This window comes from Sciurus carolinensis, chromosome 2, assembly GCF_902686445.1.
Source record: "Sciurus carolinensis chromosome 2, mSciCar1.2, whole genome shotgun sequence".
In the NCBI taxonomy this organism is placed as follows: Eukaryota; Metazoa; Chordata; class Mammalia; order Rodentia; family Sciuridae; genus Sciurus; species Sciurus carolinensis.
The window spans coordinates 11,210,663-11,229,443 of NC_062214.1; the positions used below are offsets into that span (position 1 = coordinate 11,210,663).

At 60.2% G+C, this 18,781-nt stretch overlaps 1 protein-coding gene across 2 annotated transcripts in view; it reads left to right on the forward strand.

Moving 5' to 3' along the window:
• Nucleotides 1-392: 392 nt before the first annotated feature.
• Nucleotides 393-18,781, forward strand: part of Kcnb1 (potassium voltage-gated channel subfamily B member 1) — an 85,926-nt gene continuing 67,537 nt past the window's right edge. Inside the window, exons 1-3 of one of the 2 annotated variants that reach the window (XM_047538573.1) lie at nt 1,242-1,340; nt 1,892-1,905; nt 2,098-2,623. In XM_047538573.1, the coding sequence (XP_047394529.1) occupies nt 2,117-2,623 (507 nt within the window). In that variant the 5' untranslated portion in view covers nt 1,242-1,340; nt 1,892-1,905; nt 2,098-2,116. Of the gene's footprint in view, nt 674-1,241; nt 1,341-1,891; nt 2,624-18,781 lie in introns of those variants that run through there. The other variant, XM_047538571.1, reaches the window with a different exon arrangement.

The following is an 18,781-nucleotide window of genomic DNA, read 5'->3' on the forward strand; positions in this document are numbered from 1 at the left end:
TTGTTTAGAGTCTGTCTCCAGGCAGCTCCGCAAGGGCCGGATGTTTGTGTTTGGCTCACAACTGTATCTCAGACGCCTATTAGTGCCTTGCACACAGTAGGCGCTCAGCCCTTGCAATGGCTGGGCGAGGGAAGGCGGGATCCCCAGACAGGCTGTGGAGGTAGCGGGGTGGGAAGGGCAGGATGGCCCGGGGACTCTGCGGGGCCCAAGTCCCCGGCCCGCCCCCGGCCTCGCGGGCAGGCGGCCCGGGCAGGGAGGAGTTAAGCGGCGTGCGCGCTTCCGACCCGCAGGTGGCGCCGTCCCGCCTCGGTGCCGACTCCCGGCGCTCCGAAGTGCGGGACAGAATCGCAGCGAGCGCGGAGCCCAAGCTCAGCCAGACTTGTTGATCTCGCCCAGGCAGCCGCCGCCGCCGCCGGCGAGCAAGAGGAGCGGGAGGTGGAGGAGGCGCCGCCCGATCGCCGTCCTGCCCGCCGCGCGCCCCGCGCCCGCCCGCGCCCCCTGCCTCGGAGAGCGCGCCCGGCTCCGCGGCGCCTGCAGCCCCGGCGCGTCGCCTGCCCGGCCAGGGTAGGCCGGGCCCAGCCCGGCCCCGGGACCGCCGCTGCCCGCGGGCGGGGGCGCCCGGGCGGCCGGGACGATGCGCGGCCCCTGGCCCCGGAAGGCGGCCGCCCTGGGGGTGAGTGTTGGGGCGCGCGGGCCGCGCGGGGGCGGGGGACACGGGCGGGGGGCTCGCCCGCCGCGGCTCGGCCTGCGGGTCTGCCGGGGCTCCGCGGCTCCGGGCTGGGGGCGGGGGGCGGGCGAGGGCTGGGGCCTGAGGCGACGCGCCGTCCCCATTCGGGGCGAGGGGTGAGGGCGTGTGCTCAGGGGAACCCCCCGAAATCACCAGTGCGCGGCGGAAGGAGGGCACGTTTTGAAAGGCCAGAAAATTCAGCTCGTTTCCCCGCCTCCCACCTCCCCCACCCCTTCCCTTCCAAGCCCGGGTAAAGGCGCAGAACCCGGAGTTATAAAAAGCCATCGCAGGAGAGGAACGAGGAGGAGGAGGAGGAGGAGGAGGAGGAGGAGGAGGAGGAGGAGGAGGAGGAGGAGAGGGAGGAGGAGAGGGAGGAGGAGAGGGAGCGAGGGGAGGACGGAGCAGGCGGATCCCGAGCGCTCTGCGTGCCCCTCCTGCCGTGGGGTAGGGGGCGCAGAGGGAGGGGCGGGATCCGCGAGGGGTTTGGCTTTGCCTCTTCCGGGCCCACCTTGCCCCCGGAGCGACCTCAGGAAGTGCCCCGGTGATTTATGGAGAGGGGTCGCTCCGGAGCAGAGGGACTGGTGAACACGCCGTCCATGGTGACCTCTGACAGGTGGGCATCTGGAAGTCCCCAGAATCTCTCCCAGATCTTTAAAGATTCAGAAAAAGCAAACCCACTGCCATTCCCCTGCCCCCTCCATCCTGATTATCTCGAGCAAAGGATAGGTGTTAGATGAGAAGTCATTTTCAAAAGGAAGGAAGGAAGAAAGTTTTCCAAGCGTTCCCCTCCCTCCACATCGCGGGGCCAGGTTCGGGACTCAACCACGAGACCCACAGGGAAGGCAGTTTCAGCACTCGACGGGGCGGACAGCGCCCCGAGTGGCTAGGTCGCTCCAGGGCGGCAGAAGCCCGGGGTGGGGCTTCCCGGCTCGGGGGCTCCTCTTGGGGCCCTCTCCCCGCCCCAAGGGCGGCCCCTCCCTCCGTCCGTGGGGTGGGGCGGACTTCAGCACCCGCGGGAGGGACAGCGTCCAGACGTCCTACCCCTGAGCCGCTTAAATGCCGCGAAGGTCAAGGCCCGCGGGGACCCTAGTGGAAAGGCGGGGAGGAGCCATGCCCAGCGCCGGGTTTGCTGACCCGAGTCCGCTTTCGATTTCTGCCTTGCAGCCGTCGGGATGGAGGTGAGAAGGCGGCCGTGACGCACGCCCGCGCGAACCCCCGCAGCCCAGCAGCCCGCAGCGCTCCCTGCCCCCCTCCCCCGCGGCAGAGGGCCTTGCCGTCAAGTGACAGCGGCCTGGGGGGGCAGGGGGGGCGGGGGCGGCCGGACCAGCGATGCCGGCGGGCATGACGAAGCATGGCTCCCGCTCCACCAGCTCGCTGCCGCCGGAGCCCATGGAGATCGTGCGGAGCAAGGCGTGCTCGCGGCGCGTCCGCCTCAACGTCGGGGGCCTGGCGCACGAGGTGCTCTGGCGCACTCTGGACCGCCTGCCCCGCACGCGGCTGGGCAAGCTCCGCGACTGCAACACGCACGACTCGCTGCTGGAGGTGTGCGACGACTACAGCCTTGACGACAACGAGTACTTCTTTGACCGCCACCCGGGCGCCTTCACCTCCATCCTCAACTTCTACCGCACGGGGCGGCTGCACATGATGGAGGAGATGTGCGCGTTGAGCTTCAGCCAAGAGCTGGACTACTGGGGCATCGACGAGATCTACCTGGAGTCCTGCTGCCAGGCCCGCTACCACCAGAAGAAGGAGCAGATGAACGAGGAGCTCAAGCGCGAGGCCGAGACCCTGCGGGAGCGGGAGGGCGAGGAGTTCGACAACACGTGCTGCGCCGAGAAGAGGAAGAAGCTCTGGGACCTGCTGGAGAAGCCCAACTCCTCCGTGGCGGCCAAGGTGAGTCCGGGCTGGGCCTGGGGGAGCGGTGGCCCAGTCTGTGTCCCCAGGTTGGGCGCCATGACTGGGGGCTCCGGCTTCATTTCCCAAGATGAATCCCAGGAAGAGAGGTGAGGACCAACACCCTCACTCCCTGAGTGGCATCTGTCGCCTATCCTTTGATTTTTCCCCGCATGCTTCCTTGGCCCACTTTGTTGGAGAAAATGATTTATAGGGACTTATAAAAAGCTGCGGCCAGAAAACAAGAGAATGGAAGGAAATGGAGCTTTGTTGGGATGGCGCAGAGTTGGGTCTGGTTCTGTGGAGTCCCAAACCCAGGCTGGAGTGGGTGGCTCTGTGATTTTAACACCTCCACCTGCCCCAGGAAGAAATAAAAGCAGCTTCCAGGTGTGCTAGAGGATGCAAAGGTTCTATCGGGTAGTTTGAACAGAATTAGGGAAAATGCAGCAAAGGGGCCCTCCAGGTGGGTGGTTAGACACCATGCACGAAGCTGGCCCGGGTGCTTGTGGGTGAGGGCGGCCTGGCTATTTCCTCGTTTATTTATTTGGTGAGTTTCTTCCAAGAGTGGTTTGGTGCAGCTTGTAAAGATGCTTTGGCTGTTGGAGGAGGATGGAAATTTCAAAATTGGAGAGAAAGAGGAAGAGGGGCAGGATTCAGTTTGATCTCCAACGGTGGGCAGCTGGGTGAAGGCAGAGGTCGCAGGGGAGGGGGGCGGGGCCGGGGCAGGCCAGGCGGAGACTGGCTGTGGTCAGCTCTTCTGAGTGTGGCTGGTGGGATTCAGGGCAACTGGAGCGTTGGGATCTGTCCTCATGTGGCGGTGTGCTGGGCGTCAGTAACGAATGATAACTCAGTGTGTTCACGGCTCTAAGGGGGCCCAGAAAAGAGAGAGATGTTGATGCTGAAATCCAGCAACATGGAGTTGAGAAAGACCTGGAGAAGGGAATTCACTCCGCAGGGCCTCAAGAGGATGGGGGCAGGAGGACAGATGCATGGCAGGAAATGGGGAGGGGACGGCCTCACGTCCAGCTTGATGTATCAGCTAGGGGACTGTCCATCCATGCCTGGCCTCTCATCCTGGCCCCGGGTCCGAAGGGGCCTCTGTGGGTCCTTTGCCCAGATCTAGCTGCCCCGGGAGAAGGTGTAGGAGAGGGCAGCGCATGGGAAAGAAGGAGGAGCCCACGTGTGTGTTGGCCTTGCCCGTGGACCCTAAAAAGGACATGGAGGTTCCTGGACCTGGTTTCCTCCCGGAAGCCGTGGGCGGCCTCTGGCCATAAGCCTGCCCCCAGGTTTCGTGTCCAGAAAGCCTCCCTCTTAAGAAGAGGCATCCGCCCCTAACCGGCTTAGGATCCACAGACTTACTTTGCTATTTCCAGGCCTGACACAGCCTCCCCCACTGCGCATCCCATGTAGGTGCAAACTCGCCACTCCCTCCGCCCCGTGCTGTCCCAAGACGTGAGATCAAGGGGCAGGAAGTGGGGTACCCTCCCTCCTGCGAGGGAGCAGGCAAAGGGCGTGCTGTGGTTGCCATCTGGCGGCAGGGCCCAGGCGCCCTGGCTTCAAGAGGCGCCATTTGGGTACAAACAGCCTCTCCTCTCCCTTGGGTTAATCCGCTCACTGGGACCGCTTCGTGACCTCTCCATGATCCCAGACTGGGCTGTCAGCTCCCATTCCTGGCAGATGGACTGTCTAGGATTTTCTGCAGCCAGTGCTGAGATGGGGAGGCGGCAGGCCCATTGTCTCTAGTATAGAATCCTGACTGCCATTGAGCAAATAAATACCTAACACGTAGAGGGCTCAGAAAGGTGAAGTAACTCACCTAAGGTCACACAGCAGGCAAATGGGAATACCCTGAAATTTAAACCCAAATGTCATTTGAACACCCTGTTCCTCCCATGAGATTAAGTACCTCAGCCTCCTCCCCAGTTTCCCTACTTCCACTTTTGCTCCCTGCAATCCATTCCCCGCACAGCCGCCAAAGTGAACTTTTCAAAATGTAAATTGGATCACATTATTCATCTAGTTAAAATCCTCCCGAGGTTTCCCATCACATTCAGAGTAAAATTTAGATTCTGTCATGGCTTACAAGGTCCTATAGAATCTGGTTCTGAGGACCTTTCTTGACCTTATGTTTTCCCTTCTCCTCTAGTCCATTCAATTCCGGCCCCACTGACCTCCTTGCAGTTCCCACCCAGGCCAGGGTTTATCCTACCTCAGGGCCTTTGCACTGAGGTTCCTGCTGCCTGTGATGCACTGCCCCAGATTGTTCCACAGCCAGCTGCTGCTCCTCATTCCCCCTTTGAGTGGGGATCCACAGAAGGCCTTTCTTGACTCCTGTGTCCCGAGGCCCCCTCCGCTCACTCGGATATGGGCCCTTATGCACCATTTGAAATCACATTTGCTCCCTCGTGTTTCTGTTTCACACCCACGAGAACTGAGCGCTGTGAATTCTATGCCCTGCTTTGTCCCTAACCTGCCTCACGGTGCCCGGCACAGAGGTGCTCCAAATAGCTCCGTGTGGAATGAATGAATGAAGCGAGCCCTTAGCTACCCTCTCAGGTTTGGGAACCGCTTGCTTCTTCACCGCCCGCCTGCGAGTCAGGCCTCTGTGACTTTGGCCTCCGCAGGCATCTGCCTCTGGCCTGACTCAGCCCCCAGCTTGGACACCCTGCTCGTCCGAACAAGGAGGACAGTGGCCTTTCTCAGAGGCCACAATGGAGACGACCGGGGGAGGGCGTCATTTCCAGGTGGTGTGAGGGGCACATGTGGCCACACCTTCCGTGTTTAAGGACAGGGACAGACCAGCTCTCTAGGCCCCGCTCTGCCATCTCCCCAGCCTCTGACCTTGGGGGATTTCTCCACCCTCCCAGCCCCACCTCCCACCTGTAAAGCGGAGATAAAAGGCCCTCCTCGTCGCCGTCATGAAATCACATCTGTCAAGATTTAGCTCAGCACCTGGCAGAGTAGGTGGTGCCGTTAGAGATGAGAGGGAGCCGTCCTTTATCTAGGCCGGTGGGCTGGGCTGCTCCAAACCCTTCCTTCTGACAGCAGGACCAGGCAGGCTGAGCCGCCACGTTAATAATTGATGGGATGCTCTGGCATCTCAGAGACGAACCAAAGCACAGGCCCTCAGCTGCTGTCAGGGGAGCAGAAGATCAAAACCCATTAGGCAAAAGGCAGTTGACTGATTCCTGCTTGGAGGGTGGGGTTAGCCCCACTGGGTGTCCCCATAGCAGCCGGAGCTGCCACTGGATTTCGCCTTTCTGGGAAAACTCATAGACTTTTCTTAGTAGGAGCGAGGGGCACCGATTTGACAGGCCGTGGTGTCTGCCTTCCCTGGAACACTCTCAGGGTGAGTCTGAGGCACTATTTCTGATTTCTAGAGGAGCTTCTGTTTGGCGTGCCAGGCTCTGATCAGTGGGACTCGATACGTGGTGTCTCACTGAAATCCTGCCAACATTCTGATTAGGTGGTGTGCCCCCCAGGGCTGCTTTGAGCTGTAGGTAACAGAATGGAAAAGTCCAGGCAGCTTCAACGGGAGAGAGAGAGGTGTCAGCTGTGTCCCGCAGTTCCAAGGTTGCTGGTTTGGAGTGGAATTGTTGGCCTGATGAAGCCATGGGGTTCTGGATTCTCTCCACTCCTCCAACCCCTGCAAGTGACTCGAAGCCTCACCTCACAAGATAGCTGCCAGTTCTGCTCCTCAAATGTGGACCCAGCGACGTCCTACCCAGGAAGAGGGGCATTCTCTCCACTTTTTTTCCTTGGAGGAAAGTCTTTCCCTGGAACATCCTAGCAGACTTTTGTGACAATCCTCTTGACCAGGGTCAGGTCGCATGCTCACGCTTCAGCTGTAGGGAACCTGGGAAAGCAAGTCTCCAGACAAGGGAGGGAAGGGGTTTGATGAGTGATATCAAGACCCTTCTGCGGAAGAGGAAACGCAGGCTCTGAGAGGTGCAGCCACTCGCCTGAGCTCACACAGCTCAGCCTTCGGTAAATATTTATCAAAGAGTGTGAGCAGCACAGCCGGGTGTTGTCCAAGTTCATCTGGTTCCCATTCTGTGCTTCTGAATCCTGAAAACTGGGACAGGTCATTTAAGCTCTCTGAGCTCATCCCCTGAGCCACTGCCACGGCCTGGGTCTGTGTGGACAATTCAATAAGATTTCAGACATGGATGCAATTTGCAAATAGAGAGCGCCTCCCAGGTTCGAATTGCTCTTGTTATATTCAAAGGTGGTCCTACGTGGCTCTGGAGGACTGCAGGTGTGGGTTCGTTTCTCCTCCTCCCAGGAATGTGACTTTGGGCCAGTTCCTCTCCTTCTCTGAGTCTCAGTTTCCTAACCATGAAATGGGAATTAGATAGAGGCAGCCATGGACCATTTGGAGAAAAAAAATCCACATAAAGAGCCTGGCCCAGTGCCTGGCATGCCGGAAGCATTCAGTGAGCTGTGATGGGGACTCTAAGTGTGACTTCCGAATTCCTCTCTCCAGCCCAATGTGCCCCGTTACAGTGCTGTCCCACAGTCCTTCGGGATTTCCTGCCTCTTGTAAGGTTGCGGCTTCCTCGACCTGAGCTGGGGGATTCATGCATTATCCCCCGAGAAAAATGAGGGGACCCCTCGGCTCTTGAGTCATCCAGTTGAGGCTCTTGCTGGCGCCTGGCACGTCCCAGATGGCTGTTTGACTCCAGGGGGACCTGGCAGAGATTCAGAACGCTGGCCAGTCGCTGAAGCGTAAACGAGTGTGATAACACACCTGCCCTCCAGGTGGCCTGTGGAAGGTTTCGAGGCCACGCTCCACAAAGGCAGTGTCTCGCTTGATAAAAGGAAGTTCAGAGGCCCCAGATGCTTCTGTGACCTACCCGGGTCACATGGCAAATCAGTGAAAGGTCAGAGACCATTCCAGGCCCTTCTGACCCCCTGCTACCACCCCACGGAGGCTGAGGGGTCTCGTTCCCATGCGCTGGGCTGTGCTCTGAATCGGCCACTGGCCTCTGAAGAGCTTGGAAAAGCTGCAGCAGGCTGGGGAATGTGAGAACGCTCAGGAAGCTCAAAGTGCAGCCAGGCAGCTGTGCCAGGGCCCAATGACCTGGACGAGCCCCAGCATGCATTAGGCACCGACTCTATACCCAGCACGTGGTGTACTTTGCATGCAGCACCCCGCACAGGAGCCCCGAGCCCAGAGCTGGACGGCCCCGGCTTGGGTCGGCTCTTCCGCTCACTGACCGCGTGGCTGGGGCAGACTGTCGCTGTTCTCTGTGCTCGGTCCCTTCAGGCAGTGACTGTGCCTGCTTGTCGAATCCCCACCAGAATTAAAGGCCTTAATGCCCACAAAGCCCCGAAAAGAGGGCCGGGCGTGGGGAAGCCCTCGGTGACTGTGAGGTGGTTGTTTTTTCTTTTTTTAATTCTCATTTCATTTAATCCTCCTGACAATCCTGCAAGATAAATAAGCTCCTTTTCAAAAAATAATTAGTCTTATAAAATGACACATGCTTATTGCAAGCCTAGAGCTTTTCTCTGGACGCTGTGGTCCAGGCAGGCAGGGAGCTCCTGACTGACGGGACAGGGTGAGTGAGGGCCCCAGCTCCCCACCCCATGGCTGTCCCCGGTCTCCCCGCAGGATTAGGTTCCGGCTGCCCAGCAGTTGTGCACTTGGTAACGCACCCTCTTACCCTTCCCGCCCCACTCTCCTACCAAGGTTTTCGGGATCACTTCCCACGGAACCTACTCAGGTCCTTGTCTTAGGTTCTGGTTCTGGAGAACTGGCCAATGGCCCGCTCTCGGGGATGGCCTTAAAGGCAGAAGTTCCGGGGCTGGCTGGCCAGGCCAGCCTCCTCTCCTCATCAGCAGATGCTGCGACCGCTCGGCTCTGGGTGCGGACCCTGCGCCTGGCACCGTACGGACGGTGTTCGATGTCCCTTTGAACCTGACTCCCTAAGTCGCCCTGGTGGGGAGGGGGCATGGCCTTCATCGCGCAGCTGTGGAAACTGAGGCTTGGGGAACTGCAGAGTGGACCTGGGCCACGCAGCGAGCAGGCGTCCGGCCGGGCCCCCCAGGACGCCCTGAGTTTGATCTCTGGGCTGTGCCGTGACCTTCAGGAAATGAGATGTGACCTCCGGGATGCAGCCTGGCATCCCCGCCTCACGTGGGGAAGTGGGAGAGGTGAGAGATTTGTCAGTGTCCCCACCTCACGTGGGAGTGTTGCTGGCTCCGGGTCAAGACCACCAGGTGGGGCGGTTGGAGACACGGGGTGAGCATTAAGTCTGTTTAACAGATGATAGAGACAGGTGGGTCCTCCCTGCTCCCCGGGTGGGCTGCTCATGATCCCAGTGCCTCTGAAGGTGGTGGGCATGACCAGGCGGGCTCAGGACAGGAGCAGCACCTGGCTCCCACGTGGGGGCACTGGATGGGTGCCAGGATGCCCATATCCAGGGTGCCCATTCTTAGATTTTCCCACTGGTTAGATAAGAACAAAGAAGACATAATGTCACGTGAGCCCTACTCTCAGGAGCTGCCACGCAGCCTGTTCCACCCCTTGGCTGTTTGAGTGTCCAGGGCCCCTCAACCCTGGAGGGTGGGGAGGGGGATACCAGTGGGGCGCCTCCTCCCCAGCTGCACACTGGGGTCACCTGGGCCTTGAGAAACACCCCTGCCCAGACCCTAACCCAAACACGGCCCCTCGGTGATTTCCAAACTATTGTGGCAAAATACAACAGCACGGAATTTACTGTCTTAACCGCCCCAAGTGTCCAGTGAGGCCTGGTCACCCATGTCCAGAACCTTTCCTCTTGCAAAATCGAAGCCCCTGTTGTGAGACCACGGCTGCCCCAGCACCAGCCCTGCCGCCTGGCCTGCTTCCTGCCCCTCGAGTCCCTTGACTCTGTTCCTGGGTGGCTTATTTAACTCCGCGCTACGTCCTCGAGGTTCTTCCCACGGCGGCACGTGTCAGGGTCTCTCTGCCTTTGAGGACTGAATGATCTCCTACTGTGTGCACGCCCCACGTTTTGTTGGTCTTTGTGGCCACCAGGGACCCTTGTTGGCTTCCATCTTCTGGCAGTGTGGCTGGTGCTCCTGGGACGTGGGCCCAGAGGGCTCTTGGAGTCCACGCTTCCGAACACCAGAGGGGCACAGGTGATCCCGTCATTAATTGTGTCTGTTCTCTGAGGACCACCGAGCTGTCCCTGCAGCAGTGGACACGGCTCCAGCATCTCTACAGCCTCGTCCATACCTGCTGCTCTCTGGTCTGTTTTCTCCCAGCTGCCATCCTACTGGACTCGGGGAGCCGTCTCCCTGTGGTTTGAGTTCGAAAACCCCCCATGATTAGTGAGGAATCTGCACGGCCCGTTGGTTGTTTGCACGTCTTCTTTGGAGAAGCAACTACTCGAGTCCTTTGCTCATGGTCAGAGTTGGGTGCTGAGTTGTTTTGCTGCTGTTGAGTTCTGGTTAAAAGAAGCGCACGAAGCCACAGTCCAAAGCGAATCACCGGAGAAGTTCCGTTTTATATTAAAAATGCACACACTTATATAGGGCCAGGAAGAGGCCGATTGGTTGGGGCATGAAACGGGGTGAGAGTTGATTGGGTGAGCCTTGTTGCTGGGGGGCAGGGCGATGGTTGATTGGGTGAGCCGTGTTGCTAGGGGTCTGGGCGGGGTGTCAAGCACCAATTGGGTGCGAGTTCACGCCGGGGGAAGAAGTTATGAGGAGTAAAATCAGGAAGAGAAGCTCAGCCAGCGCCATGTCGACACCTAAGGGTGGGGGTGACCTTATATGGGTGCTGATTTGTCTTGCTGCTGTTGAGTTCCGGGTGCTGAGTTGTCTTGCTGCTGTTGAGTTCCGGGTGCTGAGTTCTTCATAGACAAGGAACCAGGTCTCTGAAGCCACATGATCTGAAGCCATGTCTGGTGTCCCTGAGATCGCGTGTCCGACTTGTCAATGTCCAGGCACGTGTGTGGTCTGCAGTTATTGCCTGCTGTCCTGCAGGTTGTTTCTGGCTGTTGGTTGTGGCCTTGACACACGGCAGTTTTTGATTTGTCCTTCTCTCCAGTGCTGGGGACGGCGCTGGGGCCTCACACCTCCGTACTCAATCTGATGGGTGCAGTTCACCTACTTTTCTTCTCTTGACGCCCGTGCCAAGCGATCATTGCCAAGCCCCTGTTTCGGAGCTTCCCCCGACCCCCCACTTTCCTCCAAGGGTCTTGCAGTTTCGGGTCTTCCTGACGGGCCCGCATGGCTGTGCGGGGTGCTGGCTTCGTCCTGTGCACCTGGCTTCGTCCTCCCAGTGCCATTTGTTGCGCTGGCTGAGTCTGAGGCACAAGGAGGGCCTGGGAGGACGACTGGAGGGTGGGGATCAGGGTGCTGGCTCAGTGTGGAACCCTGTACACAGTGCTGGATAGGCAGGGAGGGGCCGGCCGAGCCAGCTGCTGTGGTCATCGCTGGTGGGATAACAGACAGCCACTGACACACCCAGTCTGACCCCACTGTCCCCTCCCACCTGCGAAGGCTTGGTGGGATACAAGCAGAGAGTGAAGCATGTGGGTGGCAGGAGTCCAGAATGTGGCTGTTCTCACCCCACACTGCTGCCCCGCCCCCCTCTGATGCCTGAACCAGCAGAGGCCGCCCCCACCTGCCCAGCTGTCCTCCACCCAGCAGCTCACGCCCTGCTCAAAACCCCCCGCACCTCCAGGGCCCGTGACCCGGCATCTCCCCACTCTCCCTGAATCTCCCCAGCCTCCTTCCCTCCAGTCTCCCACTCCTTCACTTTGTTCCTCCTCTGTCACGTGGACCTGATTGCTGGTCTCCTCAATGTGGCTCAGACATGCCCGGCACCTCCTGCCTCAGGGCCTTTGCACAGGCTGTCCATTTTGCCTGGGACTGTTTTCCCATAGAAGTTGCAACACACACTCCCCCATCAATCACGTCTCAGCCCAAATGCCATCTCCTCAGGGAGCCCTCCACGTGAAGGAGCCCCCTGCCCTGTCCACTCCCCCACCTGCTGTTTGTCCTCATCTGACACTGCGTACATCGTGGCGAGACCCCCTCCGCACACACACCTGGACGTAAGCCTCGAGGGAGGGTCTTCGCCGCTTCCTTCCCCCCTGCATCCTCAGTGCCTGGGAGAGTAGGACCCCAGCACTGCTGAGGGTGAGCGAGCGACGTCGTCCCCAGGAAGACAGAGAAAGCCCCAGCTGACGCGGGCGGGTCCCTGGGCCGACCCTGCTCTCACTGAGACATGGCCAGCGGCCCTGCCGTGCTCTGGCTGCAGAGCGCGTCTGGTCCCTCCACGGGGCCGCTGGATTTGGGGATGGGTCGTCTCTGCTGGGCGCTGCGCGGAGGGCCCGCGAGGCAGGAGGGGGTGCAGTGTTCCCGGCTGGGGAGGACGACAGCCTGGAGCGGGGTGGAGGCGGGAAAGGAGGCTGGGCTTGGGATACGTGTGAGGTGGACAGGCGGCCCTGGGGACCCACAGCCCCCGGTCTCCGCAGTGGCCACACAGGCCCGGCCCGTGCCATGGTCTTGGGCCGAGTGGCTCCTCTGTCACGTGGACCTGATTGCAGCCCCGACCCGTGAGGAGGCGCTTGCCACGGGTAACGGTAACAAACGCCCAGAGTCGGTCGCCAGCCGCTGTCCTCGTGACTGGTGTGTCCATCCGTTCAGTGAGACTTATTGTGCTCCAACTGCATGCCGAGCCCTGGCTGGGAGCGGGGCACGGCCGAGAACAAGGACGGGAGAGCAGGGGCTTCCACACGGGCAGATCCGGACACCAGGGCCGCCACCCGCAGCCAGCCAGAGGCCAGGCAGCCTCTGGGGCAGGTGGAGGCTCCCTGGCAGTGACGTCACTGAGGAGTTAATGCTGCCTTTTAGGTGTGCGTGTGTGATGGAGTGTTGTAACTTTATTTTTCAGACACGTACTAAACTATTTCTGGATGGAATGACAAGATCAAATCATTTTTTTTGGGCACTGGGGATTGACCCAGGGGCACTCAGCCACTGAGCCACATCCCCAGCCCTTTTTTATATTTTATTTAGAGACAGGGTCTCACTGAGCCAAGTGGTTGAGTCTGGCTTCGAACTCATGATCCTCCTGCCTCAGCCTCCCGGGCTGCTGGGATTACAGGCATGGCCACCACACCCGGCCTTAATCCATATATTTGGGGGTCACTCTGGGGAAAGGGCTGCAGGATAGGGACAGCGCTTAGGCAGGGGTTGGCCAGGTGCTCAGGAAAGGCCCCACCCAGAAGGTCCCAATTAAGCAGAGGCCTGTGGGGAGGGAGGGAGAAGGACACGAGGGCACTGGGGGTGTTCTGAGCAGCACGTGGGAGGGCCTGGTGCAGGCCTGGGGCCATCTGGCACACCCCAGCGGCTGGCTGTTGTGGTTGGGGTCCTGAAGCAGCAGGAAGTAGGAGCAGGTGAGATCAGAGGGGAGACCTTGTGGGTCACCACTGAAGTCTGGCCTCTCCTCTGAGCCCCTGAGCCTCCACCCTGGCCTCCCTGCCTCCAGTCTTCCCCACCCAGTGCCTCCTTGGAGAGCAGCCAGGTACTCGTGCTGACCATCCCGTCCAAAAGCCCTTGCGTGGCTCCGCTGCCCACAGAGCCCCACTCCTTAGCCTGCCCTTCAGCCCCAGCCAACTCCTCTACCCTCCTCCTCCCCAGGCCCCGGAGACCACCACCCTCAACTCGCGGCAGTCCCTGATTCTCCATCCATCTGCGGTGCCGCGCCCCAGCTTCCTGAGCTGGTTCCTCCTCTGCCTTGCCCTCTCTTCCTCTTCCCTGCCTGCAGCCTCCCTCCCACCCTCAAGGCTGGGCTTCCCCTGCGCCTCCTCTGTGATGCCTTCTTGGACCTCCCTGAGAAACCCACGGCCCCCTTCGCAGCATGGAAACCCGATGTCCATACCATGGGAGGAGCAGCAGAGAGAGGCCGGGCTGCAGGGAGGCAGCGAGAGGCCAGGCCCTGCATCCCACTGTGCGGTTCAGATCCCTGTTCAACCCCGTATGCGATGTGTGCTCTTTCAGGAATGACTTAACTTCTCTGGGCTTCGATTTCCCGACCCATAACTTGGGGAGCTTCCCAGCAAGCGGACTGCCCTGCGAAGCGCTCAGCAAGTGCGCTCTTAACTGTTACCTCTGCTGCCGTTTAACCTTAGTCAGAGTTTGTTGAGCGCGTAAGTGAGCAAACGCACTTGATCTTGTGGTGACCGATCAGAGGGATCTCCTGTGCACGGCGGGGGTGGCCCAGGCACCCCTTCCCTTCCTGTCTCTACCTGCCTCTTCCCTGTCCCCGCGCCTGCTGGGCCGGGAGAAGTGGCCTTTCCCTGGTTCACAGAGAAGAGGCAGAATTGACTGAGACACTTGAGGGGCCCCGGCCCCCCAGCTCCTCTTCTGCAGTGACGCGTCTCTGCGTCGTTGCGCACTGGGGGCAGCGGGTGGACGCTGACGTGGAGCACCTGATGTCACACATGTCCGTCCCACAGCATGGCTCCCATCCTCCAGGGACGGACCTGGGACCAAGCAGCTTCTGAGCACAGCTGTGCTGTTTCACTCTTGGCCACCTGGGCCCATCCCTGCGTCTTTCCAAGGCTGGTGTGATCCCCGGGCCCTTGACCTTGGCCAGCCCTGCCTCTCAGAGTCTTGGCAGACCCCGCTGTGCCCAAGAGGCCACCTGTGAGCGGCAGATGCAGGAGAGGTGGGACGGCGCTGGCCCAGCCTCTCACATCCGGGAGTGACTGTCTCCTCGTGGGGATAGGGCTGCACGTCTTTATCGTTCCTTGAAAGAGTGACGGCAACTTGATCCAGTCCCCTCTCCTCCCAGGGCAATCCATTCAAAGTAGGCGTCCCTTCCAGGTCTCGCTGGCCCTCCTGCCTTTGTGTGGGCGTGTGCGCCTGGCTTAGAACCCCTGTCGGTGCCGCCTCCTGTCGGTGCAGCTGAGAGCTGGTGCATGTCACCCTGCCAGCCCTTGAGAAACACCTGTGCATCTTTGGGGATTCTTCCACTTGCAGCTGAAAGAAATGCAGCTCAAATGGGCTTTTGAAAGTCCTGAGTTAGGTGAGGTTTCAGGCAGGGTTGGATCCAGGAACTGAAATTTGTCATCAGGACCCTAAGCGCTATTCTTCTGCCTCCAGCAACCCCAGGCTTCCTTCCTGGAGAGAAGGCAGATGTCTTTCTCAATGGTCTCAGCAAAATCCCAGGGCTGATTTTCATTGGCCCATCCCTGGACCAATCATTTAGCCAGGTCTGGGTCACATGGCAATGCCTGGAGCCAGCGTTTTCAGGAGACTGAGCACGGGAAGGAAATGGTTCCTCCAAAGATGGGTTGGAGAGGGAGAGGGAGAGGATAAGTAAGTAAATAATCCCGGAAGGGGCGGGCGCCGAGCAAATACCGACTGAGGAAGCTAACACGGCAGGGAAGAGACAGGAGCCACGGCCGTCAGAGGGCCTCTGGGTGGAGAGGAGGCCTCACTGTGAGCCTGAACCTGGCTCTGCCCGGGGCGGCGGCAGGGCGCTCTCTTCTGCAGGCTCTCCGTCCGCCCGCAGCGCCTTCTGTCTTCCACGTTCTTCTGAGCGTGTCCGTCTGCCCGCATGAGCAGCGTGTTCAGAGGACTCTGTCCTGGGGGGGCAGCCGCCTGTTTTGTGAATAGTTTATGGGAACGTGCGCGGCCACTTCAGACGTGAGGCCGTAAAGCCCCGTCCAGGAAGGCTTGGCCGCTCTTGTTCTGAAGTCACCTGGGGGCCTGGTCACCACGGGGCGCGTGGGAGGGAGGGAAGGAGGGCCCAGCCGCTCTGTGACCTCGCACGAGTCACTTGACCTCTCTGGGCTGGAACCTTGCTGAGCCAGGTCCTTCTCGTCCCTCCCACCTCGGCTCAGATATCACCTCAGAGAGGCCTCCCTGACCCTGAATGTCCCGGGAGGCTCTGGTGGCATTGCGGCCTTGCCACGACGGGACGTCTCTGGTTCCTGGGGTGCGTGGGAGGAGGGCTGGCCTGCGTGCAGGACCTCGAGGCTGCGCTCTGGAGGCACGAGGCCTGGGCAGGCCCTTCTCTCCCTGGGCCTGTTTCCTCCCGGGCGACCTTACTGAGCAGCGTCCTCACCAGCGCTGGAGGCAGCGCGGGCCGGGGTCGGGTCGTGGGCTTGCTTTCTTCCGGCGTCCTTCCTTCTCGAGTCCGCCCCAGACCTCACCCTGCCCCGCTGAGGTCCTGTCCTCCGTGGCGGGGACCCTGGGTCTTGGCGCTCTGCATGCACCAAGGTGCGGCTGGGGCCAGACGCTCCCTCCGCCTCCCCCATGGCCATGCCCCATGGCCACCCGCATGGCCACCGCCCCACTCTTTGATGGACACATGGCACATTCTCTACGTGTCAGGAAGCTATGCAAAACATGCCCCAAGGGAGTCCCTGTTCCTCTCGCCTTTCCTCCAGGATGCTGCCCCCAGTCCCCAGCATGAGAAGGTCGCTTCTGCCTCTTGCTGGGAGAATCGGCCACCCCAAGGCCGCTGCTCCACGGTGGGAGCAGGGCGTGCGGGGCTGGCCCGACTTGCCAGAGCCCCACGGCAGGGCTGCTCGTGGAGTCTGCCGGGCGCCGCCCTTGCCTTCAGAAATCAGTAAGAATCCATGACGGTGACACAGCCCAAGCCAAGGGGGCACCCTGGAGCCAGCCCCGCCCCGGGCAGGTGCCTGGCAGCCCCTGAGTCCAGAGAATCCATCAAAGGAGAAGCCCCCGGCGCCCTGCCTAGGGAGGCAGGACAGGAGGCCCCTGGGCAGGGCAGCCTGTGAGGGTGCCAGTTACCACAGCCTCTGCCCCGGGTAAGGGCAGCCGGGAGCCGCAGGGTTTGCAGGCATCGGAGCACGGCCCCCCCCAGGGGCAACTGCTACTTCTTCAGGCTCTGTTCCAGGCCCAGACAGAAATTCGGCTTTTCATGTGAGACATCCCGAGTTTTTAATGTTGGGAAGTAATTTTAAAACATTAAACACACTTGGGTGGGCCAAGCAGAACTTGCCAAGGTGCCACATATAGGCTTTGGGGCTTCGGTTTTTTTCCTTTCTGTGGTACTGGGGATGGAACCCAGGGCCTCACGCGCTAGGCAAGCGCTCCACCACTGAGCTACACCCCCAGCCCTTTTTATTTTTATTTTGAGACAGAGTCTCATTAAAATACTGAGGCTGGCCTCTAACTTGTGATTCTCCTGCCTCAGCCTCTGGGACTGCTGGGATTACAGGCACACGCCACCATGCCTGGCCCTGGGGCTTCTGTGTTTGACCCCTGCAGTAGACTAGAAATGGCAGGGAGGATGGTTTCTTGCCTCTGAGTCCCTTCCACCTGAGGAGAGGGGATGGCGTGTGGGAGTCGGAACAGGTTCCCTGTACTAAAATTCACCAGAGAATAGAAGCAGTGAGATACATCCATTACGGGGAGCTATGGGGGCTGAGAAGTCTCACTGTGTGGAGTCCCAGGGGAGCTGGTGCTGTAACTCAGTCCAAGTCCTGAAGTCTGAGCTCCCAGGGAAGCCACAGTGTAAATCCCAGTCCCAGGGCAGAGGCGGCCCACGCCCCAGCTGGAGCAGGCGGAAGAGGGGCAGCTCCCCTTCCTCGCCCACCGCCCGGGGCAGGGCCATCTGGCGGACCTCATCCAGAAACATCCTCACAGAGACCCTGGGAACGCGTGACCTGGACGCGCTGCATCCCCTCCCCTGGTCTTATGCCTGGCATGGAGCACAGCCCAGGTGGCAGATCCTTGAGGAGCAAATGAATTGTTCCCAAACTCAAGGTGGCTGGTGCCCTCAGGATGTCAACACAAGTCAGGGAAACTCACAGGTAAGTCCTGAACATGTTAGCTAATGAGTAGAAGAAAAACTGTCCTCGGAGCCAGGACACCGGCTGGATGTTCAGCCAGCACACTGGACTGGCTCTGAGCTCAGAGTCACAGCTGTAAAATGGGAATGGGGAACTCCCCGGTGGGCCCGAGGGATCAGACGGGATCAAGGATGGGAAGGGCTAAGCCTCGCGCCTGGCGCACGACAAACTCACGCCAATATTCACCATATTGTTTTTCTCCGTCGTCGTCGTCATCTGAGCAACTGACTTGTTTCCTGGAGCCGAGGGCCTGTGGAAGCTTCCTCTGCAGATCAGTGCGAGGTCCTCGTGGGGTGAGGTCAGCTCTGTGGTTTCGAACCAGGGAGCTTGGGTGTTCGGAGTCTCAGTAGAAGTCAGGGTGCCCAGTCTGGTGTTCAGGAATGGAATTCTGCAACCCGAGGTCACTGCTGTCACATTTGTTGTCGGAATGCCACCCTTCAAGGTCACAACTCGGGGGGGGGGTTTCAAGGTCACAACTCGGGGGGGGGTTCAAGGTCAGGAGACTGCCATCCTGTCAGGACCCTCAAATCCGTAACTGGACCCAAGGAGCGTGCGGCCAGAGCGTCGTCATTTGTGATTGAACGCCAGTAGACGGTGGGAACGCTGATGTTCCAGGTTGGAACTCATGTCCAGGGCCGGAATCCTGAGGTTCAAGGTCAGAATGCTCCAGTGGAGCTCGGGATCAGAATTCTGGCAGGCACCTTCACAGAATGCCGGTGTTGGGGGCTGCAGGTCTCGTTCCCTGCTCGTTATGTGGTGAGACTTGTCCCTTTGCGTTCCTTGGGCCTCACCGTCCCGGCTCCTGGCAGCCGTTCCTGAAGATCAAACCACAGAGGCCTCCCAGGGCTCCTCACGGCCAGCAGGCCTGCTTCTGTCAGCTCCTCCTCCCCGGGGTGGGGGTCAAGGACCCTGGAGCCCACTGAGCAGGCAGGGAGGCAGCTCTGCCCCCCGTGGGACCCTGGGTGAGCTCACCTGTCATCCAGAGAATGGCAGACTTGTCGGGCAGGGCAGGGGTCAAGGGAGAGCCCAGGGCTTGTGGCTACAGGCGGGAGACGCAGGTACAGGGCAAGCGGAACGGTGGCTGGTCATTGTGGTCACCAGGAATGCACTGTCGGTTCCAGCTGGGGGCAGCGTCATTGATCCTGGAGCAGAGGGGACTCAGAGGATCTGCATTTAGAGTGTGCAGTGGGCTCTCAGCGGAAGGGGTTTGGCAGGAGCAGGGGCTAGATCCTTCCTCTGGCTCCGGGCTCAGGCCCACCCCCACCGGGCCAGGCCTGGCCACCCTCCGTTTCCCTGGCCCGTCACCACCGGGGACAGCCTGGTTCCT